Source organism: Aquarana catesbeiana, linkage group LG05 (assembly GCF_042186555.1).
Source record: "Aquarana catesbeiana isolate 2022-GZ linkage group LG05, ASM4218655v1, whole genome shotgun sequence".
Taxonomy (NCBI): domain Eukaryota; kingdom Metazoa; phylum Chordata; class Amphibia; order Anura; family Ranidae; genus Aquarana; species Aquarana catesbeiana.
The window spans coordinates 267,849,409-267,874,904 of NC_133328.1; the positions used below are offsets into that span (position 1 = coordinate 267,849,409).

A 25,496-nucleotide genomic window follows, 5' to 3' on the forward strand; every position below is an offset into this window, starting at 1 on the left:
TATCCCCTATTTTGTAGACACTATAACTTTTGCACAAACCAATCAACATACCCTTATTGCAATTTTTTTTACCAAAAATATGTAGAAGAATACATATTGGCCTAAATTGATGAAGATTTTTTTTTTTTTTTTATTTATTTTGGATATTTATTATAGCAAGTATAAATATAGTAACCATAGTTTTTTTTCAAAATTGTCGACCTTTTTATTGTTTATAGTGCAAAAAATAAAAACCGTATAGGTGATTAAATACCACCAAAAGAAAGCTCTATTTGTGTACAAAGTCGCATGACTGCGCAGTTGTCAGTTAAAGCGATGCAGTGCTGTACGCAAAAAATGGCCTGGTAATTAAGGGGGGTAAATCCTTCCAGGGTTGAAGTGGTTAAAGCAGTCAATTTCCTAGCACAGCGTTCTGCCTCCTTAAGGCCTCTAGCACAACGTAGATACCTTGGGGTGTGTTTTCTAAATGTGGTCATTTTGTGGAGGTTTCCACTGTCCTGGCACTTCAGGGACTCAAGAAAAGATAGGCAGTCAGAAAATTAGACGCAATTTATGCTTCTTGAAAGCCCAAAAGTGTTCCTTGAATTTTGTCTCACACATGTGGTATTCCCATACTCAGGAGGAGTAGCAGAATGTGATTTGGGATGTAATTGTAAGTGTGTCTATGTTTTTTTTAAGTTGTAATTTTTTGGAAAATTAAAAAAATAATAATTGTATTTTTACATACTGTTACCAGTGCAGTACAGCATCATCATCTAACTGGTGTAGCAGTGATTAAGGACACTGGTGACAGTACAAAAAAAAAAAAAAAAAAAAAAAAAATTTTTCTTCAATTCTTTTACTTTTTACTCAATTTTATTCTTTTAGGATTTTTTTTTTTTAAAACACACTGTGACCAGAGCAATATATTGTTACTATAGTAACATTGTACCAGTGATCATTTTTTTAACATATTGTGATTGCTTATAGCAGCGTATTTCATTGCTATAAGCAGGCATTTTACTGAATGAAAACTGCTTCAATTTGCTTTGATTAGCTGTGACTGGCCAGACATAATCACATGGTACAGATGGGCTGTGATTGGCACTGTCTGTACCATGTGATCACACTGACCAATCATAGCTAGCAACACAATTGTACACAATCGATGGCATGAAAGGAAGCCATCCATTGTTTACAACTGTCATGTGACCTGCTGTGATTGGTCACACGGTACCGGTAGTGAGCCAGTTCATTGATCAGTCAAAGCTGGTGACAGATCATGCCGCAGTTTGGCCCCGTGCGAGGCACGATCTGGGAGGATGTCATATGACATCCACCCAGATTGAGGGAAGGCCCTTCTTCATTTTTCAAAAACCAACTTTAAAAACTCACCATGCCCCTTACTAAATATCGCGGACTGCCTATATTCCAAAAACGATTCAAATTGCAGGTATCAGTATTGTCATGGCATTTTCGGCCCTCAAGAAAGGAGATATGGTAGGTTTATTAGTTGTCGTCCTCATTCCTGTTAAGGTTCATCATTCTTTCAAATGACTGTCTTCCCCTATTGGTACTATCTGCCCTGCTGTGGAGCACTATATTCTTTGTGGGTGCCTTTCCTTGATGGTATCAGTTTTTGCTCCACGTTTTTACTTTCCATCTAGCTTTGTTAAATCATTCATTTGGATATTCTTCTTGTAAGATATTCATGCCCATTTGATTTTTCAGTGGCTGCTGCCCACCCCTCAGTTGTATTTTAAAGAAAATACACTATATACTTTTGTACTTGTCTGAAAATCTTTTTCTTGATTATATTAATCCTGTTCATGTAGTTGGGAATGTAAGAAACTGCTATCCAGCAAGTTTTTTTTACATCAGTATACATAGTCAGTATATCAGGACTGATTAATTTTCAAGCAAGCAGCTTGCTGTGGGAGCACCCAAGCAGGCGCGCTCCTGAGCCGTGGCTCTGTGTGTCCATTCACACAGGAGCTGTGGTTTGAGCCCCCCCCCCCCACCCTTCAATGCAAAGAATGCTTGAAATTAAAAAAAAAAAAAAAAAAAAAAAAAAAAAACTTGTGCCTTTACAACCACACTTTAAGCTATTCTCCTTTCCTGTTCAACAATTCAGAGTCCTATCTGTAGCCAGTCTCTTCAACTGACAATTACCCTGCATCATCTCTATCCAGGGAGAACAAATCCAGTAAATGCATATGTGCATGTGGAAATTCTGTCCCCTAAAAGAAAAGTTGTATCTTTTTTTACAAATAATACTCTGATTTCTTCTTGAAATGCTTTCACTTTTTTTTTGCAATATGCAAGAACAACACTACCATTTAAATATTCTGTTAAAAAGTGCTAGCTTCCAAGTTGTCAAACTCATCCTCCAACTTCACTAGCTAGTCACTGTCCTGGGACAATGTAAGTTAGGAATTTCAGATTCCAGCTTTGTATTCTTGGTCTAGCTCAATAAATAAGTCCCAGGATAAGCACTGAAGCGAAAAAACAAGCACAATACAATACATTTCCACTAGTGTGACTTCAAAGTCATGCGATTTAGAGTGCAGCTTTGTTGCAACTTTATACTCTCTGGGTCAGTCGCATTAAAGTAGTGCAGGCACCTTTTCAAAGTCGATGCAGCTTTAAGTCGCATAGATTGGAACAGTTGCCATTGAAATCAGTGGCCTGTGACTCGTCATGAGACTTGGTGTCCCAAGTCACATGACAAGTAGCACTAGTGGAAACGGAGCCTTAGACACATAAAAAAAGCAAACAGTTTTAATGGTAAGAATTAGATTTTGTTTATTCTACATTTTACAGCTTACTTTAAACCAAGACCCCATACACACTATACAACTTTTGTTGTCTGATTTCCTTTAGATTTACCAAAACCATGTAGTACAAAGTCCTGTCTGATTGCATACAAATTTAAACTCTTATGGTTAGACCTCATTATATGGTTTTGGTAAATCTATAGTGTGTAATAAATATTAATATATAGAGTGTGTATCCAGCTTAAAGCTGCGAATATACACACCGATGGTTACTTCTATTTGATTATCAACTACTGCAAATGAAGATTTAAGAGTTCATTTAGACTCAATATGCATTCCAATTTAGGTGACTGACCTACAAAGCGGGTTGCATTTATACAGTTTTTAATACCTGCTGTAAGGATGTACAGTTCTGACAAGATCCTGCTGCTTCTGCCGCAATTTCTGCAACCTTTGAGGGATTCTCCCCAGGCATCATGGTGCATGAACTGATAAAGTGGCCTGGCCAACTTGGAAAATCGGATTTAAACCTAAAAATAGGAAGAACAAAATGCTGTATGTCAAAGCACGCAGTGCACTTTAGATTTAGTTCACATAGCTTCTTTCATGCTAGTTCTGTAGAATAGTTTAGTATCGCAGAACTCTAACAGTCAAACAATGTCATGGTGAAAGAACACTACCATACAAATATGAATTATAGCTTATCAAAAGTTACATTTCTAACATACAGTGTACCAGTCCGCTGAAACCTTTTTAGTATATTATTTAACTCCTTCCCGCCGACTGTACACACATATACGGCCTCGGCTTTAGGGTGTTATACCGGGATGATGCATGTAGCTGGAAACTGCTTCATTCCAGTCTTCTTCACGTAAACACGGAAGCGACGTCACTTCTGGTTTACGCAGCTGCCAAAGGCGCCGTTTAAAAAAAAAAAAAAAAAAAATTACAGTATGCAGATTCGCCGTTTTTGGCGATCTGAATACTCTGAAGTGCAAAGGAGGGATTTGGGGTCTTTTAGATGCCTGATCTCTCCATAAGAGTACCTGTCACCACCTATTACTGTCACAAGGGATGTTTACATTCCTTGTAACAGCAAAAAAAGTGATACATTTTTTTTTCAAAAGTGATAATGCAAAAAAATAAATAAATTTTAAAGCGTCCCCATCGGCGTGAGCTCGCATAGCAAAGAAAATGCACATGTAAGTCATGCCCGCATATGCAAACGGTGTTCAAATCAAACGTGCGAGGTATCGCCGCGATAGTCAGAGCGAGAGCAATAATTCCAGCACTAGACGACCTCTGAAACTCAAACCTGGTAACCGGTATTTATTTTTTTTAAAGCGCCGCCTATGGAGATTTGGGCTAATTTTACTGTTTAGTGTTTTTTAATTCACGAAAGTGTCTTTTCCAAAAAAATTGCATCTGAAAGACCGCTGCGCAAATACAGTGTGACATAAAATATTGCAACGATCGCCATTTTATGCTCTAGATTCTCTGCTAAAAACTATATAAAATGTTTGGGGGTTCTAAGTAATTTTCTAGCAAAAAATATGGGATTTTAACTTGTAAGCAACAAATGTCAGAAATAGGCTAATGCCCCATACACACGACCGGTTTTCCCATCGGAATAAACTCTGAAGGTTTTTCTGACGGAGTTCCGACGGAATTCCGCTGAAACTGTGTTGCGTACACATGATCACACCAAAGTCTGACCGTCAAGAACGCGGTGACGTACAGCACATACAACGGGACTAGAAAAAGGAAGTTCAATAGCCACTGCGCCACCCTTTGGGCTACTTCTGCTAATCTCGTGTTTATCTCGTGTTAGTAGAAGTTTGGTTAAAGACGATTCGCGCTTTTCAGACTCCAGCTTTTTCAGATCGTTTTACTTCTGTTCAGTTTGTGCTTGCGGGTTTGTATCTGGTTTTCAGTGCATGCAGTCAGTTCGTATCTGTTTTTCAGTGCGTTCTTGTCCGCTCGTTGACGATTTTCAGCTCGCTCTTCACAGGCCTTGCTGTTCTTCAGTGCGTTCTGTTAAGTTCGTTCTGACCAGCCGACCGTTTTGAAACCATGTTGCGTACTCATCGTAGAGTTCGTGCTGTTGCGTTGCAGTACTTGGTGACTGGGAGAAGCCTGCAGGACCTCAAGTTCTCGACAGGCATCTCCCCCCCAGGCTCTGGGGATCATTATCCCAGAGGCCTGTTCTGCCATCATCCAGGTCCTGCAGAAGGACTATATTAAGGTAAGTTTTCTCCTTTAACATCACATTATATGCATTTAATGTTTGCTAATGTATTGTATTTCTTTCATCTTTCCCCAATTACCATGATTGTAATATGCTGTGAATGTCCCCTTTATCCTCATGCATGCTGGAAGCTTTTAATGCTCCTTTTTTGGCCTACATGCATATTTGCCTTCACTAACCGCCCCAGCATGCTATCCTGGGCCCATATACACCTATAGCCTGGTCACTTATTAACAATGTATATTGTCAGCTCCATTGTAGTGCTTTACCCAAAACAACCCCTAAAATGTGAATAAATGTTATTGTTGTCCTTAAATGTATTTATAACCCCCCCCCCCCCCCCCCAAAATGTGTCCAAATGTAATGCGTGTCCTTAAATTCAGGCAGAGTGCTGGAGGCTTTGTTTTTTTGGCTCCCAGAGTCACCTCAAATTCTTCCCCCCCTACAATTTTATCAATGGGCCATCAGAGGGGGTGAAGAATCTGATAAGCGAGCCCTATATTTTAGTCTTTAAATACTCCTTAAAATAAAATGTTATACTGATGTTATGCAAGAATGTTTTTTGTGTAATCTGCTTGCAATGTTATGTGCAAAAGTACTTATATTTTTTTTCTTGTTTGACTCCACAGTTTCCTTCAACGCCACAGGAATGGCAGACTGTGGCCTCCCATTTTGCCAACCGTTGGGACTTTCCCCAGCTGTGGAGGGGCTATAGATGGGAAGCATGTCCACATCGTGCAACAACCCATTCGGGGTCTCACTATTATAACTATAAGGGGTTTAATTGTGTAGCGTTAATGGCGGTGGTGTCGGCACAATACGAGTTCCTCTATGTGGACGTGGGGAAGAATAGCCAGATGGAGGAGTCTTCGCCCAGACGGAGTTTTACCAGCGTCTCTAGACTGGTGGCCTGGCATTGCCACCTGATGTGGATAACGTGGAACGACTCCCCTTCGTCTTTATTGCAGATGAAGTGTTCGGTCTGGGTGAGCACCTGATGAGGCCATTCCCCCAAAGGACCCTCACCCTGGAGAGGAGGGTTTTTAACTACCGGCTTGCCAGAGTGAGAAGGATCATTGAGAATACCTTCGGGATAATGGCCAGCTGGTTTCGCCTGTTTCTGACAGCAATCCATATGGCGGACTACAAAATCAACCATATCATCCTATGCTGCTGCATACTGCACAATTTAAGAAAAAATTCACAACATTATATAGCCTCAGTTGGGCCTGAGGCCAGACTTATTACAGAGAATCCCCTGAGGGGCCTGGATACTGGCCATCCTGGCTTGACCCCCCAAAGCGCCCATAAAGTTCGGGAGAAATATGTAAATTATTTTATGGGTAGGGGGGCCATTGCTATGCCAGACAATGTCTAAATTTTTAATAAAAAAAAAAAAAATCTGATAAAATCAAGAGGAGGCCGTGCCAGCCAGGAGGAGGGTGGGCCAAGTGGCAGCCAGGAGGTGAGCAGGCCCAGTAGGAGCCTGCTCAATCCCAGGTGCCTCCCCTCTGCCTTACCACCAAAAGGCCAAGGAAGGGGACAATGACAGAGGAGGCAGCACTGGGCCTCATTATGGGAAGCCAGCACTGTCCTCGGGAGCCCCCCTGATGCTGAAGAGGCCTATGGCTGCTATCTAGCCACCAGGTTGCTAGGATTGGAGAAGGGCCAATGCCTCCTCTGTGAGGGAATTATTTTTGATGCCCTCCAGAAGGGGTTGAGGGGCCAGCTGACTGAGAACAGCCACATATATGAGCAAGCCCATCCTCCTCCTCCTGCCACAAGTCCACCACCAGAGCCACAGCCTCCAAGGAAGGCTGCAGGGAAGCGTGGAGGGAAGGCTGCAGCGAAGAGAAGAAAGTGATGACCTGGGTTCAGTCTGGTCTGACAAAAGACGCAGGCTGTGGTAGTACCACAGCCTGGGGAACAGATATGTCATCTGCTGCTGGTCCTGATTTTTGGGATTCCTAGACCAGATTGGGCTCAAAATTATAGGGACTTCTCAAGCTTCCAATTTTCTTTTCCACTGACTTGATGTGTGCCCTGGGGGCCAAAAGGCTTTGCAAATTCAAAAAGTTTTTCCAGCGTTGCCTTCCTCTTTATTTTGTAACCCAGAATAAATGGATATTTTTTTTTCAGAAAATACTTGCCTATGTGTTTTTCTTCAAATAGGACAGTTTGTTTGAGAGTATGCAGGTACATTTCAAAAAGACAATGTCAAATTAACAAGGGACACCAACCTCGTTGAGGTTAATAAAAAATACAAGATAATAATGTTATTGTGGTAACTTGACACACAAAAAAATAAAATTATATGGAGATCACTAGAAAATAATTTTTAATTAAACCTAAAAAAAACTTGATGAAATAAAAAAATAATAAAAGATGACTATAAAAAATAATTGTAAACATTAGGGAGATCTGGCTTTTAAAAAGTAGATTATTCATGAGATCAGGAGAAATAATGAAGAAATGTGTTTGTGAGAACTCTGTGTGAATATGAGCAGCAAAACAACTTCATTCTTCTAGCATTATAAAGAAGAAAAGAATGCGCTGCATTAAAAGATCACAGAATTAGCATCGTGAGGAATGTGCTAGCTCCAATGCGAACTTTAGTTTTATCACACCGAGTGCTTCCGTCTCGTACTTGCTTCAGAGCACGCTTCGTTTTTGGTCCGTCGGAACAGCATACAGACAAGCGGTTTTCCCGATAGGAATTGGTTCCATCGGAAATATCTAGAACATGTTCTATTTCCAGGTCCATCAGAATTTTCGAAAAATAAGTCCAATGAGGCATACACACGATCGGAATATACAATGAAAAGCTTCCGTCAGACTTTTTCTGTTGGACATTCCGCTCGTGTGTATGCGGCATTAGTCATAAAAGGGATAACATTATGTGGCATGTATAGAAAGATGATACATTGCAACATGCCCATAACACAGTACTAAAATTGGTCATCCAATTGACAAAAACACAGCACCACCTGAGGGAATGAATGTAATATTTTGCTCCCATAAAGTTCTCTGCAGGAAATTTTTTCCAGAAACTGGGCCTGTAATAGTGCAGTTCTATCCCGATTCCCCATCAATCCCCCCTCTCATCTGCTTTGTTACTTGTCTTACAAAAAATGCAGCTGTCAACAAGAAAAAAAAAAAATTTAAAAAAAAAAAAAAGGGGAGAGGGTAGGGCTGTGAGGAGCCACACTTATGTGGTACAGAGATAGTGCCTGCTTTTAATTCTGCTTAAAGTATATCTAACCCCGCAAAAAAAAATTTGTTTTGGTTACAGTAGGAAGGAAATCAGCGTCATGTTTTTATTGCTGGTAATAATACCTGTGCTGAAAACAAAAGACATAAGGAAGGCAAAAAAGGATGGGTAGCGCCAGGCAAATCCTAGTGCAGCATTATTTTATTCAATTAAAATACAAATTGTTGATAGTATAAGATGCACTTACATAGTGCTAGTGAGGATTGGTGCTTTCCAGATCCAGCATCACAGAAGAGTCGCCGGGGTGTCCCTGTGGAAGAGTCCACAAGGGCAGTATGTCAGCAGGAAGCTGAAGCCTCGAAGGACCTGGGGAGGATGCCAGCTGTGTAACACTGTGTAGGAGTGTTCCAGAGCTATCAGTAGAAAAGAAGATGCTACTGATTTTTAAGGCCCCATGATATTTGAGCAGACGTTTACCAAAGCAATATTATCGCTAAAGATACACTAAAACCATTATTAGCAGATACAAACACAGCAAATTTTACAAAATTCCTGCTAAATTCCTACTAAATATAAAAGCTTAACCTGTATTGAGTTAATAACAAATATTTGTAAATTTTGAATTGCGCCTTTTTGAGAAACAGAGAAAATTGAAATTATGCAAAAGTTTTAGAAAATCCATAGGTTTTCCTTTTTCTCTTACAGCTTTCAGAATTTGTAAAAGGGCCCCCCCCCCCCCCCCCAAACTATACATTTTCTGAAAGCACATGGCCAGTAGAATAAAAAGAAGGTGATGATTTTTAAGGCAGTGCGATATTTGCGCAAATGTTTATCAAAAAAATATTTTGCCAAGTTTCCTCCCCCCCAAGCCCAATGATTAGATCCTGAGACTCTAATTGGCTTGAAAAAGGTTGGGCACGAGGCACAGAGCATTGCACTCTGAACCCACCCACTTGTGACAATAGTGAATTAATAGTCGCTATTGTCTTCCGCTTTCTCCCGAGTAAGGGAAGGAGGGGTGAGTGCGGGGGGAGACCTTCACCGTGGAGGGGTGAGGGAGGGGGCGGTGGAGACCGTCACCGTGGAGGGGGTGAGTGGGGCGTCACCATGTGGGCGGACCTAGGGGGGGTTGCCGTCCCCCAAAAAAGTCGCTGTTTTACTATGTTTAAGTTTTTTTACAGTTATTTTTTTTTTTTGGGGGGGGGGGGGGGATATCAGAGGTCTAAACAGACCCTCATATATCATTTGGTTTGAGACAGAGAAAGTTCTTTTCTCTGTTGCATTTTACTTGAATGAAATAAGGAACCTGTATAGAGATTCCATTCATTCATAAAATTACATTCTGATACATAGTAACTCTTGTGGTTACTATATATCAGCGGTCAGTGGATATAGGAACGATTGCTGCCTATATCCACTCTACTACAGAGAGGAGCTTGGTAAACGCATGTTTATCAAGCCCCCCCCCCAACCCCACCGCTCGGATTGGGAGGGGGATGAAGGGGATAAGAGAGGAGAGAGGGGGCAGTTTTAGGTGGAAGTTAGCGGCGGGGGGTGGTCACATTAGGGGTTAATAACTCTGATCAGTTATAGAATGATTCAGTTGAAATGACCATGAACTTATAGCAGAGGGAGAAATGAGGTCCGTACGGCGTACGGACTTGGCCACCTGCAGGCACTTCTGTAGGTCCGTACAGCCCAAGAACCTGGCAGTGAAAGGGTTAAAAGGAGTGCAACTAGTCCAGGTTTTTTGTCAAAGCTTACCCACTCGACTTCCAGAAGACTTACCCCCCTTCATTACCAGGCCATTTTTTGCAATACAGCACTGCGTTACTTTAACGGACCATAGCGCGGTGCCACACCGTACCCCATTAAAATTTGTAATTTTTTTCCCATAAATAGAGCTTTCTTTTGGTGGTATTTGAACACCACTACGTTTAATTTTTTCTGCTATAAACTGACAATTTTGAAGAAAAAAAAAAAACAAAAAAACACAACAAACATACAAACAATATTTTTTTACTTTCTTCTATAAAACACATCCAATAAAAGAAAAATAAATAAATCGAATTTCTTCATAAATTTAGGTCAATAGGTATTTTGATACATGTTTTTAGTAAAAAAAAAAAAAAAAAAAAATTATATCACAATAAGCATATATTAATTGGCTTATGCGAACGTTATATCCTTCTACAAACTATGAAAGCTTCAAGACGCCTCCTGTATGAAGAAACTAGTCACGTGCATTGCTCAGGTGTGATTTTGGCCCATTTTTCCACACAATCTCAAAATCTTGAAGGTTTCAGTGGGCCTCTTCGATGAACTCTGAGTTTTGGTTCTTTCCATTGATTTTCTATTGGATTCAAGTCAGGTGATTGGCTGGGCCATTCTAGCAGCTTTATTTTCCTTCTTTGAAACCAATTGAGAGTTTCCTTGTCTTTGTGTTTGAATCATGGTCTTGCTAAAATGTTCACCCTCATTTCAGCTTCATCATCCTGGTAGAAGGCAGCAGATTTTGATCAAGAATGTCTGTACATTTTTCTATTCATCCTTCCTTCAATGATGACGTTTGCCAATATAGTATGCGGATAAACAACCCCACACCATGATGTTCCCACCTTCAAACTTCACTGTTGGTATTGGGGTGATGTGCCATTTGACCTCCAAACATGCTGTGTATTATGGCATCCAAAAGAGTTCAATTTTGGTCTAATCTGACTAGACTATATTCTCAGTATTCCCAGTATTTCACAGGCTTGTCTAAAAGTTGTGCAGCAAACCTTAAAACGAGCTTCAACATGTTTTTTCTTCAGCAATGGAGTCTTGCGTGGTGAGCGTATAGGCCATGGCGGTTGAGTGCATTGCTTATTGTTTTCTTTGAAACAATTGTACCCAATAATTCTAGGTCTTTCTGAAGCTCTCCACAAGTGGCCCTTGGCTCTTGGGCGACTCTTCTGATAATACTTTTGACTCCTCTGTTAGAAATCTTGTGAGGAGCACCTGGTCTGGCCAGTTTATGGTGAAATTATGTTCTTTTCACTTACGGATTATGGCCCCAACAGTGCTCACTGGAATAGTCAGAAGTTTAGAAATCCTTCCGTAACCAATGCCATCAGTATGGTTTGCAACAATAAGGTTGTGAAGATCTTGAGAGAGCACTTTGCTTTTACCCATTATACCCACAGATTAGGGGCAGGATTGCTTTCCAATTAGACCCCTTTCACACTGGAGGCATTTTTCCAGGCGCTAAAGGGCTAAAAATAGCACCTGTAAAGCACCTGAAAAATGGCTCCCCTGCAGCTGCAGTGTAAAAGCCTGACTTTTACGTTAGAAAAAGTCCCGCAAGCAGCATCTTTGGAGCAGTGTAGATGCCGCTACATTCAGTAAAGGAAGTGACGTTCCGTGTCTTCGTCGGAGCGTAAACATCACGACGCCCATCTTGGTACACCCTGCGCTCGGCTGCAGTAAGCCAGCAGTGGACATCTTGTTACACCCTGCCCATATAGTTTGGGCTGGGTGTAACAATATGTCGGCTGCTGGCTTACTGCAGCCGAGTGCAAGGTGCACCAAGATGGGCGTTGCAGCAAAACTTACTAGATGTTAAATGACATGTATGATGAGAGGCAAGGAAGGATTTTGCAATGCTATATAGTGCCACCCATGAGTGCCCATTGCTGCATATCAGTGCCACCTACCAGTGCCCATCGTCGGTGCCTGTCAGTGCCGGCTCATCCGTGCCGCCTTATCAGTGCCCATCAGTGAAGGAAAAAGAAAAATTATTTACAAAATTTTATAACAGAAACAAAAAGCAAAACTTTTATTTTTTTCAAAATTTTCGGTGTTTTCTTATTTGTTTAGCAAAAAATAAAAACCGCAGAGGGGATCAAGTACCACCAAAAGAAAGCTCTATTTGTGGGAACAAGATGATAAAAATTCTGTTTGGGTACAGTGTAGCATGACCGCGCAATTGTCATTTAAACAGTGACAGCGCAGAAAGCTGAAGATTGGTTTGGGCAGGAAGGTGTACAAGTGCCTGGTATTGAAGTGGTTAAATTAAAAAAAATAAATAAATAAAAATTTGATTTCCGAGTCTGATGATATTTACCAGATGCAGATCTCTTCTGTCTGTTATTCCCACAGTGGATTGGAGATTTTGCTCCCGAGCCATATAGTTGGTTATTTATATTTACCACTGCATAGAGATATTTAAGAGTAAGTGGCTCTTTTTTTTTTTAAACTTTACATGTTGACCAAATTACACCACACTTTGTTTAAGGTTGTAATCCAATTAATCAAAACCATAAAAAAAAATAAAATAAATCGGCCAACTAATCGTTAGTTGCAGATATAGATATATATATTATATATATATATATATATATATATATATATATATATATATATATAATTTATATATTTATTATATATATATTTTCTGCCTCTCCCTGTAGCAGAGCAGAAGTTCCTGTGAGGAGAGTTGCCGTGTGGTGTCCTGTGACTCCTTCTCACTGCCTAAGATACATTACATGCCTGCGGTTTATTTTCTTTTTCTTTTCTTCATGGAGCAGTAGTGAATACTCATCTGAATGAAGCTTCCAGTAAAGCTACTAATGACATTACAGCAGTTGGGGAAGGATTGCAATATGATAAAACACTGTTAACAAACCAATATCAAATTATTTCTTATTCCAGCGAGAGTGTTACTGACATCTGGTGGACGTTTAGGAGTGGTGGAGAACTACTAACATTATCCAAGGCCCTTGATTGCTGTATTTCTGGTGAGTGCATCCCCATTGGGGGACTCCCCTCACGTGATGAAGTGTTTGGTGGAAGCCCCCCTTTACAGAACACAGCTGAAGCCAATGTAGATCTCCTCTGCTGCATCTAATTTTCTCATATAAAGACTGTATATGAAAGCATATCCTTGAGTTTTGGACATGAAGCGCTGCTGCAATACTTAAAGGGACTATTTAAGACTTTTCATTATTGTATGTATGTATGTATGTATGTATGTATGCATGCATGCATGTATGTGTTTTAATATATCAATCACACACAACACACACACACACTTGTGCTCATAAAAGTTTACATACCCTGGCAGAATTTATGATTTCTTGGCCATTATGAATAACACAAAAACATTTTTCATTCATGGTTAGTGTTTGGCTGAAGCCATTTATTATCATATCAACTGTGTGTTTACTCTTTTTAAAATCATAAATGACAACAGAAACTACCAAAATAACCCTGATCAAAGGTTTACATACCCTTGTGATTTGATTTTGTCCTGATAACATGCACACAAGTTGACACAAGGGTTTGAATGGCAATTAAAAAGGTAACCATCCTCACCTGTGATCTGTTTGCTTGTAATTAGTGTGTGTGTGTGTGTGTATAAACAAGTTTCTGGACTCCTGACAGACCCTTGCATCTTTCTTCCAGTGCTGTACTGACCGTTTCTGGATTCTGAGTCATGGGGAATGCAAAAGAATTGTCAAAGGATCTGTGGGAAAATGTAGTTGCACTGTATAAAAAAAGGAAAGGGTTATAAAAAAAAAAAAAGATATACAAGGAATTGAGAATGCCAATCGTCAGTGTTAAAAACTCTAAATCAGGAAGTGGAAAATGAGGGGTTCTGTTAAAACCAAACCATGGTCAGCTAGACCAACTAAAATATCAGCCACAACTGCCAGGAAAAAAAATTGTTCGAGATGCAAAGAAAAACCCACAAAATAACTTCAGATTTAATACAAAACGCTCTGAAAACATGATGCACAATAAGATGCACAATAAGAAGGCACATGAAGAAAGATGGGCTGCATGGTCGAGTTGCCAGAAGAAAGCCATTACTATGCAAATGCCACAAAGTATCCCGCTTACAATACGCCAAACAGCACAGAGACAAGCATCAAACCTTCTGGCACAAAGTAATTTTGAGCGATGAGACCAAAAAAAAAAATTGAGCTTTTTTGGCCACAACCATAAACGCTACATTTGGAGAGGAGTCAACAAGGCCTATGATGAAAGGTACATCATTCCTACTGTAAAACACAGGAGGTGGATCGCTGATGTTTTAGGGATGTGTGAGCTACAAAAGGCACAGGAAATTTGGTCAAAATTTATGGCAAGATGAATGCAGTATGTTATCAAAAAAATACTGGAGGAAGATTTGCATTCATCAGTCAGGAAGCTGCGCAAGGGACGTACTTGGATGTTCCAACATGACAATGATCCAAAACACAAGGCCAAGTTGACCTGTCATTGGCCACAGCAGAATAAAGTGAAGGTTCTGGAGTAGCCATCTCAGTCTCCTGACCCAATATCATTGAGCCACTCTGGGGAGATCTCAAAATGTGCAGTTCATGCAAGACAGCCCAAGAATTTACAGGAACTGGAGGCTTTGTGCCAAGAGGAATGGGCAGCTTTACCATCTGAGAAGATAAAGAGCCTCGTCCACAAATACCACAAAAGACTTCAAACTGTCATTGATGTTACAGGGGGCAATACACCATATTAAGAACTGGGGTATGTAAACTTTTGATCAGGGTCATTTGACTAGTTTCTGGTGTCATTAGGATTTAAAGAGAGTAAACACAGTTGATTGATAATAAAACAGCTTCAGCCAAACACTAACCATGAGTGAAAGAAAAGTTTTTGTGTTACCATTCATATTCTCTGAAAAATGAGTTAGTTCTCATCAGTAACTCTGTTTCTAGTAGTCCTCTAGGGCAGCCCCTGAGAGATGGAGCTCCTCCTCACACACAGGAAACACATTGCCAGTAATTTCTTTAAAAAAGGCAGTCCCTCAGGTCCCTGGTCAGTCATCCAAGAGAACCAAAAGCCGAAATCTGAAAGGCATAAAAACACAACACAACCCCACAAGGTTAGGCATTAGGGTGGGATGGCGCTGTCAGCCTGTAATGTAAAAGGCTTTCGTTTTTGCTCTTTGCCATTAGCCGGTGAACTACAAAATGAAGGTAGTATTATATCCTGGGATTTATGAAAAGCTGATGTCACTTTTGGTGTAAATCCCGGATCTGTTTGCAGGACGATTCTATCATCATGAATTATGAGAAAAGGCTCTCTGACAGAGTCTGGATTTCCCCTATCCTACGTGCTGTTGTGATAGCCACTAGGAAAACGGTTTTGAGTGTCAGCAGGCATAAAGATGTTTCTTGTAGCGGTTCAAAGGGACTTTTGATGATCCCCTCAGCATCACCGGCAGATCCCATGTGGGACATTGGGTGGTCTGAATTTTGCCAACGCTCTACAAAAGCGAGTGACCGGGTCTTTTTGTAGTGTCCGTTCTAGATACACCGACAGCGCTGCTATCTGGACCTTCAGTGTACTGAGCGCTAGACCTTTCTCAGCAGCCTACTGCAGGAACTCAAGAATAGTCAGTGTATGCATCTTTTGTCTGTTATTTTCCATGCACCAGCTGTTGAATTTTCTCCAGGCCTTTCTGTAGATGGCCCTGGTGTTCAGCTTCCTAGCGCTCAGAAGCGTCGCCACTTTATCTGAGAGTCCATTTGATCTCAGGAGGTCTTCCTCAGTAACCAGGCCGCCCATTTGAAGCTCTCGTCTTAGGTCTGTTAGGGGTCCCTAAAACATCAGGGTCATCCCTGTGAGGAAGTAGCCACGGCTCTTCTGCTGATAGACTAAGGAGCTGAAAGAACCAGGCTCTCTTGGGCCAATATGGTGCCATCAGTATGAGCTTTGTTTGCTCTTGTAGGTGTCACAAATGTCACGTCTACCCCAACGCAGGTGGTCAGACACTATAGCTGGCTACTGTGCACTTCACCTGTAGCAGCCCCCTTTCCCTTAAAAGGAGCAGGCCTACCGGTACTTGGCTACCCCCAGGACTTATACACAATGCTATAATGTCTGGCCACCATTCCAGGGCAGATGCGAACTGAGCAAAGCAAACAGGTATTTGCAGTTTAGATAATAAGGTAGGATAATCCAGTATACGTTCCAGGTAAAAGGCAGGCTGAGTTCAGGGGATAGTCTAGTATCCAATCCGGGTCATACACAGGAGATCCAACAGCAAGCAAGGCAGACCAAACAGGAGGTTTGATCTAGAGCAATGCAGGCAAGTCTGTCTCTATCACATGCAAGGGATAGGAGTGTTCCGTTTGCTTATACCAGGTGACTGATCAGGATTAATAATCTAACAGGTGAACACAGACAGGGGAAAAGCAGCAGCCAACACCCAAGTGCTGGAATGAGGAACTAAGGGGGCACTATGATCATGACAGTAGGAATTTCTTCACCACCAGAGGAATCAGATGTACTGGAGGGAAGGCGTAGCACATTTTGAAATTTCATGGGTTTTGGAGTGTGTTTATCCCAAGAGGCCGCTCTTGCGGGTTTAGCGAGAAGAAACGCTTCAACTGGTTGTTTTTCCGGGATGCAAATAGATCTATATTTGGTGCTCCCCAGCGGGCTGTAATTTCCCTGAACACTTCTGGGTGTAATACCCATTACTCTTGAGAGATCTCTTGGCGGCTGAGGAAGTCCGCCACTCGATTTGTTTTCCCCCCTTTAGGTGGACCGCTCCCATCGACAGTAGGTTCCCTTCTGCCCATCGACATATCTGGTTGGGAGATGTGGCTTAAGGAGGGGCTCCTCGTGCCCACTTGTTCGTTCACATAAGCTACCTCTGTGGCATTGTCCGACAGGATCAGGGTGTGATGACTTCTTAGTTGGTCTTGGAAGTGTTCTATGGCTTTGGCTATTGCCATAAGCTCACTCCAATTTGAAGACACCTGGGCTTCTTCCAGGGACCATCTCTCCTGAGCAGGTTGCCCTGCTAGGTGGGCGCCCCCCATTCCCAACTGCTCGCATCTGTGGTCAATTTCTGTGAGGTTGGGAAAGACCATGCCTGACCTTGGTTTAAAATTTGTGTGGCTCTTCCACCACTAGAGCAACCTCTTCCCTGAGGTTGGGAGTAAGAGCATCCTGTCCAGATCCTCTTGTTGATTTCTTAAGAGAAAGACTTGTAGGGGCCTTAGATGATACTTGGCCCATTGTACTGCTGGTATCGTTGCGGTCATCGGACCCAGAACCGACATCAGCTCCCCGATGGATATTGAGAGGTTGTTCTGTACAGAACTTACTCTCTTGACGAGGCCTTGGATCTTCTCCTGCTCTATGGATTTGAGCAGATATCCCAGAAACCGGATGTTCTGAGTGGGACACAGGTTGGATTTTTCGATGTTTAAAATCCAGCCCAGTGACTTCTGCAAGGTCTTTTACCAGCTGTACTTCTGACGGTGCTGCGAATAGTAGGTCGTCAAGGTACAGTACTACCGTCATCTTCTTCAACCTCAGAGGGGCCAGGGCTTCTGCTAGAACTTTGGTAAAATTTCCTCGGTGACGAGGATAGCCCGAAAGGAAGAGCCCTGCTCTGGAGATGATACTCCGCTGCCAACCTCAGGTATCTCTGGGATTCTTCTTGTATGGGAATGTGGAGATGGGCATCCATGGTCGCCATGAAAGTTCCTGGTTGAAGGATATTTTTGACCGAAAATACCTGGTTCAGGGGTTTTAGATTTAATATCAATCGAAACTTCCCAGAAGGTTTTTTGATCACAAAAACTTGAGAGTAAAAACCCTTTCGTTTTTCTTCCTCTGGGACTGGAGTAAGGACTTTCTGGTCTACCATCTCCCCCAGCAACAACAGGAGAGCCCTTGCTTTTTTGGGATTCCTTTTTTGGGATTCTCTGGAGGATGACAATTGAATTCCAGGGAGTAACCCCTTGCGATGATGTCTAGAATGAATTGATTGGCTGTCGTCTTCTGCCATTGAGCTAGGAAGGTAGCCAGCCTTCCTCCTACTGGCGATCAACATTGTTTTGGGGTTTGGTTAGATGAGCCAAAGAGGACGTTACTCTTTGGCTTTCCCTTGTGACCCATCCAGTTCTTTTTGCGGTAGTCTTTCTTGTGGACGCTCTTTTCGTCCACGAACAAACCTCTTTTGTGGAGGTTTGGGTTTTTTTGGTCAGGAAGGTTTTCTTCCTGTCCGACGTTCTTTCTAGGGCTTTGTCCAAGCCTGTTACGGAAAAAAAAAAAAGTCTCTGGAGAATGGGAGGTTGCATAGTCTCATTTTGGATGCAGGGTCCCCTGACCAGGTCTTCATCCAAATAGCCCATCTGGCTGCCTCGGCTAGGCCTCCTGATCTTGCTGCCAGTTTGACGGACTCTGCGGATGCATGCGCTACGTAGCCAACTGCTTTGGAGAGAACCGGTAGGGTCTTCAAAATTTCTTTCCTAGGCGTACCATTTTTTATATGGTCTTGCAGTTGGGAGAGCCAGAATTCAAGGTTTCTTGCCACACAAGTGGTGCCGAGTGCTGGCTTCAGGTTGGCGACACTTGTTCCCCAAGCTCTCTTCAGGATAATGTCGCTCCTCTTATCCATGCAATCTTTTAGATGCCCCATAGCTTCAAAGGCCAATGAGGATTTTTTGGAGACTTTGGATAGTGGTGCATTCAATTTAGGATTCTTATTCTACACTTTCTGTGGATCGTCACTGAAAGGGAACTGCTTCTTATGACTAGCTGCAAAGAAGGGCTTTTTTTTCTGGGTCTGCTCACTCATTCCTCACGACGTCTGAGATCACCTGGTGGACCGGGAATACTTTGGACTTTTTCTTCCCAAGACCTTGTTACATCAGGTCATGTTTTGATGGAAGTTCTTTTTCTTCCTCTATGTTTCATATATAGTCCCAAGTAAGTCCTCTACGTCTTCTAGGGACAATTTGTACTTGGGCCCCTTTTCTCTTCTCCCCCATCCTCCTGCTCTGAATCTGAGCCGTCGGTAATATTACACTAACTGCACTGCTACCCGCTCGTTCCATCACCGTCTCCTGTGACCCTGAGGTGGCTAATCTTGGTGAGGCTATGGGAGAGGAACTTCCAGAGGAAGCTGTTGGAGGTTTAACCTCTGAAATAAATTTTTTAAGATCCTTAAAAAGGTAGTAGCCATGTCATCCCTCACGGATCCAAACATTTTTGTGTAGACTGCATCGGACTGTTTAACTTGTCTATCGATGCACACTTGGTGGTTGGTCTGCGTATTCCAAGGGCATCTTGGTCACACATCACTTCCTGGGAGTGGGCTTTGGGTCTTTCGGCGGTTTGACCTAGCAGAAGACAAAAACATAGGGGGACCCCATTGCGGTGAGACAAAAGCGCACTCCACCACACCATACTACAGTGCACACCTGTTGACACTAGTAACCCCCTGCTGAACCCCGAGTGACCACCACCACCTAGCTGCTGTCCCACTATACTGGACACAAAGGACACCCCCGGGTGCCTACTTGTTTCCTGCTGGTGCCTTCGCCTCCTGGAGTTTGGGCAGATGGCATGTCATCCTCCTCTTGCATCCTGGTATCTTGTGGCGTCCACGCCGTCTCCTGCAGCCTTTCCACATGTAAAATGGAACCAGCCGGCCATCTGACCTCCCTGTGCCTTTAAGGGGTCGAACCAGTTCCCCAGCACGTGTCGATGACGTAATTCCACCCTGAAAATGACACTCCATGTCTATTGGTTTAAGCTAGCCTCCAGGCCAGGGGTACATCCCCGCCAGAGCTCGCCATTGGGATGCCGTATTGCCGCCTCTCTCCATGCCTGGTTTTTGAGGAAGGATCGATCCAGGACACCTCCCGCCCGCTGCTAAGGAGGGTTGCCCACGGCCACGAACCCGATCACTTCCAAGCCAGAACAATGGCTCCGGTAAGGCCCACTGACCCCCTGCCGCTCGGAGGCTCCATTCCACTTGCTATGGCTGCTGCACACCTGTCCTGGTCAGCCCTTGAGATGGAGCCCCTCAGGTCCTTTAGGCAACATGTCTCCTCTGGACAGAGGAAACAGTAAGGCCCTTTTCACACTGGGGCGGTTTGCAGGCGTTATTGCGCTAAAAATAGCGCCTGCAAACCACCCCTAAACAGCCCGAGGGCTTTCACACTGAAGCGGTGCGCTGGCAGGAGAAGAAAAAATCTCCTGCGAGACGCATCTTTGGAGTGGTGAGGGAGCGGTGTATTCACCGCTCCTGCCCATTGAAATCAATGGGACAGAGCGGCTATACCGCGGTAATACCGCGCTGAGGGGTTTTAACCCTTTTTTGGCCGCCAGCGGGGGGTTAAAACCGCACCGCTAGCGGCCGAATACTGCGGTAAAACAGCGCTAAAAATAGCGCTGTTTTACTGCCGACGCTCCCTACCTCCCCAGTGTGAAAGGGGCCTAAGACTAACCAGGGACCTGAGGGACCACCTTTTCAAGAAATTACTGGCAATGTGTTTCCTGTGTGTGAGGAGGAGCTCCATCTCTCAAGGGCTGACCTGGAAGACAACTATAGGAAATCATAAATTCTGCCAGAGTATGTAAACTTATGAGCACAACTGTGATAGATATATTTTTTATTAGGGGATTAAACCATTTTGCTGGCCAAAGACCAGAGCACTTTGGAATTCGGCACTGCGTCGCTTTAACTGACAATTGCGCGGTCATGCAAATAGAGCTTTTTAGTGGTATTTGATCACCCCTGCGGTTTTTATTTTTTGCGCTATAAACAAAAAAGAGCGACAATTTTGAGAAAAAATAAATAAGCATTATTTTTTACTTTTTGCTATAATAAATATCCCCCAAAAATACATAAAAAAAAAACTTTCCTCAGTTTAGGCCGATACATATTCTTCTACATATTTTTGGTGTAAAAAAGTAAATAAATAGCAAAATAATTAATTGATTGGTTTGCGCAAAAGATATAGTGTTTACAAAATAGGGGATAGTTTTATGGCATTAATAATTTTTTTTTTTTTTTTACTAGTAATGGCGGTGATCAGCGATTTTATCATGACTGCGACATTATGGCGGACACATCGGACAACGCCCCCCCCTCCCTACTCCCTATCTGCTTTGCCATCGCCCGTCTCTCCTATTTCAAGCCCTGCTGGCCTCCATCATACCTTTCCAAATATTTCCCTCAAGCCTTAAAAATCTATCCATCTTCCCCAGATACTGGTATATATTTTTCAGCCTGCTCTATGTCCCTGCTGCTTAAATATTCAATTTTACAGATGTAATCTACTCTTTCAAACCACTCCTTTATTTCTGGTTTTCCTACAAATAACCATTGCTTTGGTATTAGCCCTTTTGCAGCGTATAACAAAAATGGGGTCAATGTTTTCCTATAGTGCTTTTTTGTATCATGAAACAGACACATCTGTGGATTGTTTATGAACTTTTCTCCAGTTCTCTCTCTATATAGTCCTGAATATCCTGTCATTGTACCGATTTGTTTACATTCCCTACAACATTGTGGGGATCTATCCTGTTGGCATTTATGAATTTTCTCTGGCGTTATGTACCATCTTACCGAAAACTTGTAGTTCATTTCTATTGTATTTATGTCTGTTGCGTAATTATATACGGCTCCTATCATTCTCTCTACATGTTATTGATCCAATTTCATACCAATTTCTTTTTCACACTTTCCTATATAAGAGGGTGACCCCTGTCCTAGATCTGTCAAGATTCCGTATACTTGTGACAGCCCATGTTTTAATGGCGTTTGTGTACAAAGTTTTCCTAGTGGATTCAGATTCTTTCCATCTCTGATTGGTAGGGGTAGTGTATTTCGCAAATGTTTTCATTGCAAGTATTCCAACTCACTAAGCTTCCACCCATTTATGTACTTTAAGTCCTGTAATATTCTCATCTTCCCTTGTTCAGTGATATCCTTTATTTGTGCATTTCCCATTCGACTACCGAAAAGTGTCTCATTTGGAATAATAAAAAAAAAATTGTTCCGGTGAGTGAAATTAGTGGTGAATTGTAGTCGGAACCGATACCGAAAATAAATCTTCCTTGATCCCGAAACAGGCTTTTTTTTTATATATTGCACAAAAAAAAAAAATTATTGGATATACAAAATTGGGTTACATTCGTATTCGTTATATATTATTTATATTCAACTTAATCATTAATTTTATGAAGAAAAGAATACTACAATCCAGTAATGTCAAAAAGTACTTTAATAAAAAAGTAACCCACATAAAAATTGGACAGTGGACACAGAAGATAAAAATAAAATAAGACTGCAGTCAGTGCACATTGCACCACCATACCAAATAAAACATTCATTAAAAAAATAAAATAAAATTAATGATAATAAATATTAATATAATAATAATAATAATATAAAAATGCCAAAGACTGACATTTTTATATTTTATTAATTTCCAACTTACATCAGAACTAGCAATTCAGTTCTCTCTCCCTAAGGTGTCAGCGGCTGGATGTGCAATAAGTGTATGTATGTAGCGGCGCGTTACATACATAGTCATACAGTAGACTGCACTGTGTTCCAGCCGCGGGTATGGGCAGAGACATCCTGGAACACAGACTAGTCTACAGCAGCGGTGCTTAGCCAGTCACAGCAAGCTATGTAGACTAGTCTGCGTTTATGGAAGTCACCGCCCATACCCAGAACACAGTGCTGTACTGTAGTATGTAGACAGCCACAGATACAGAACATACAGTTTTGCACATGCAGCGGGCTAACAGCTTAGGGAGAGACAATGACATAGTTTGGCCCAACAACAGAACAAACCATGTATAAGTAAGTAATACTTTAAAGAACAACTCTCGTCTCAACTAACCAAAACAGATTATGGCAGAAGGCCAGTATTCTGTTTCACAATTTCTGTAAATCTAACAGTACAGTGCTATAATAACATTTTTATTTTATTATTTTCTTTCAACTTAAATGAGAACTAGTAGTTTTTTTCCCACCCAAGTTCTCTCCCTAAGGTGTCAGCGGCTGGATGTGCCATATAAAAAAGTGTATGTGTGTAGCTGCGGGTTAGATACATACTTGTCATACAGTAGACCGCACTATGTTCCGGCCCCGGGTATGGGCGGGGACATCCTGAAAGTGGAACACAGACTAGTCTACAGCAGCGGTGCTCAGCCAATCACAGCAAGCAATGTAGACTAGTCTAGTCTGTGTTTATGGAAGTCACTGCCCATACCCAGAACACAGTGCGGTATAGTACTGTAGTATGTAGACAGCCACAGATACAGAACATACAGTTTTGCATTTGCACATGCAGCGGGCTGACAGCTTAGGGAGAGACATAGTTTAGCCCAATAGCAACAAACTATGGTACAGCAGTTCAAAAGCTGGAGTTCTCTCTTAAATTGAAGTGAAAAAAACTGTAGAAGAACTACAATGAACCACTAACAAATATCACAACTAGACAATTGGAACATACTAGGTAGTCAGTCATACTATGTTGTATGTTCCAATTGTCCAATAGCACAGTCCAATACAAATTCATTTACTATGTTCAACATGGTAAATGAATGGTCTATGCTACGGATTTTTAAATCTATTTCAGTAAAAGTGGCAGATTTCGCTTTAAGAACAAAAGCTGTTCAGCTTTCTCACAGGAGAGACGGTTTCTCTTCTCATCAAGAATATGAGATGCTAGACTGAATAGTCTCTCACTCTCTGTACTGGTGCTTGGGGCAGATAAATATCTGTGTGCAAACTGTGCAAGCAAGGGAAAACGTTCTTTGTTGATGCACCAGTACTCAAGGGGATTGTCGCTTCTGGCAATAGGCTGTTCAGCTAAATAAATGTCCAGCTGTTGGGTAGCTCCACTTGTTGTGGCACCGCTATGGATTGGGGTGCATTTGTGTAAAATTTCAAACATATCAGATATGGAGGGAATGTGTTCCTCTTCCTCTGTGTGACACCTCAAAACTCCTTCACTAGATGCTTCCACCACCTTCATTTGTGCCAGTATCATTTCCCGTGCACGCTGCTTTTTCTCCACAATAAAGTAATGCTCTTTAAATCGAGGATCTAGAACTGTTGCAATGCAGTACAGAGGGTTGGACTTGGTGTCTCAAAACCGGTTGGTAACGGCTTCCAGTAGAGTGGTTTTAGCCGTTTTTACGCCATGGTCTGTTTCTACCTCTTTTCCAAGCAGACGCTTCAGTGCAGCAATCAAGGGGATAACTTCAGCAATGGAAGCATTAGCTGAGCTTATAACTGTTCAAATGGAGATAGAAGAGACAAACTATTTTCAACTAACGTCCACTGATGTGCACTCAGTGTTGCTGGCAGCTCGTAATCTGCAATGTATGCAGCTAAAACACACTTTTGTTCAAAAAGACTTTGTAACATATAGTAGGTGCTGTTCCAACGAGTGGCTACATCTTGCTGCAGTCGTTTCGGTGCCGTTCCAAACTGCATCTGCAAAGCTTGTAATCTGGAATAAGCAAGCGGAGAATGCTTAAAGTGACCCACAATTTTTCTTTCTTTTGATACAATATCAGATATGGTGCGCTGACTCAGCAATCCTTCATTCACAGCCAATTGTAGCATGTGTGCCATGCATGGTATGCTCTGAAGTTCACTGTCCTCCATTGCCTTTGCCATGTTCCGCGCATTATCTCGGACAATCAAATGCACTTTAGACTTCTCAATGTGCCAAGTGTCAAGCATGGTTTTTAAAGCATCAGATATTGCTGCTGCAGTATGTGATCCAACAAACTCACGTGCCTTAAGTAGGATGTTTTGCAATTGACATTTGTCATCTATCCACTGCACTGTCAGGCTGAGCATGCTCGTTGGACTGACATCTGAACTCCAAAAGTCGGTAGTAAAACTGATTGCTATGATGTCGGTAGTCATGAGCTCCTGAACGTGTTTTCTAACACTGCTAAACAATTCATGTAGACTGGTATCTGCAAAGTAGCGTCTGCTTGGTAGTGAGTAACGCGGCTCAATATGTTGCATGAGCCTACGGAATCCAACGTCCTCCACAACAGAGAATGGCTGGTCGTCTAATGCAATAAATTCCATAATTTTTGCTGTAATGGCATGAGCTTTGGGACTGTCACTTGCATATTTTTTAACCTTTTAAAACACTGTGGCCACAGATGGTGTTAAGCCTGAGGCACTTTTTGAAAGTGGCGCTGTTTTCTTGTAATCAGAATGCTGAACTGGATGATGTGTTTTCAGGTGGTGTATCAAACCTGTTGAAAAATTGTTTGGCACTGTACCACCTCTTGAAATTTCTGTTGAGCAAAGAGCACAGATTGCAAATTTGGGGTCTTTATCAGAAACTTTAAAATATCTCCACACTGCAGTAATGGTCCACCTTTGCTGGTAACATAGAATAATATCATAGAATGATTTATAGTGGGAGTGAAATCTGAGGGGGGGGGGGGGGGGGGTAAAAAAAAAAAAAAAAAAAAA

At 42.0% G+C, this 25,496-nt stretch overlaps 1 protein-coding gene across 5 annotated transcripts in view; it reads right to left on the bottom strand.

The window, feature by feature from the left end:
- Positions 1–25,496, bottom strand: part of ICE1 (interactor of little elongation complex ELL subunit 1) — a 467,878-nt gene that overhangs the window by 422,724 nt on the left and 19,658 nt on the right. For 2 of the 5 annotated variants that reach the window (XM_073630759.1, XM_073630756.1), the window contains exon 2: positions 3,148–3,286. The exons of 1 other annotated variant lie outside the window; for it this stretch is intronic. In XM_073630759.1, coding sequence (XP_073486860.1) covers positions 3,148–3,234 — 87 coding nt within the window. In that variant the 5' untranslated portion in view covers positions 3,235–3,286. Of the gene's footprint in view, positions 1–3,147; positions 3,287–11,910; positions 11,957–25,496 lie in introns of those variants that run through there. 2 more of the 5 variants (XM_073630757.1, XM_073630760.1) reach the window with 2 other exon arrangements.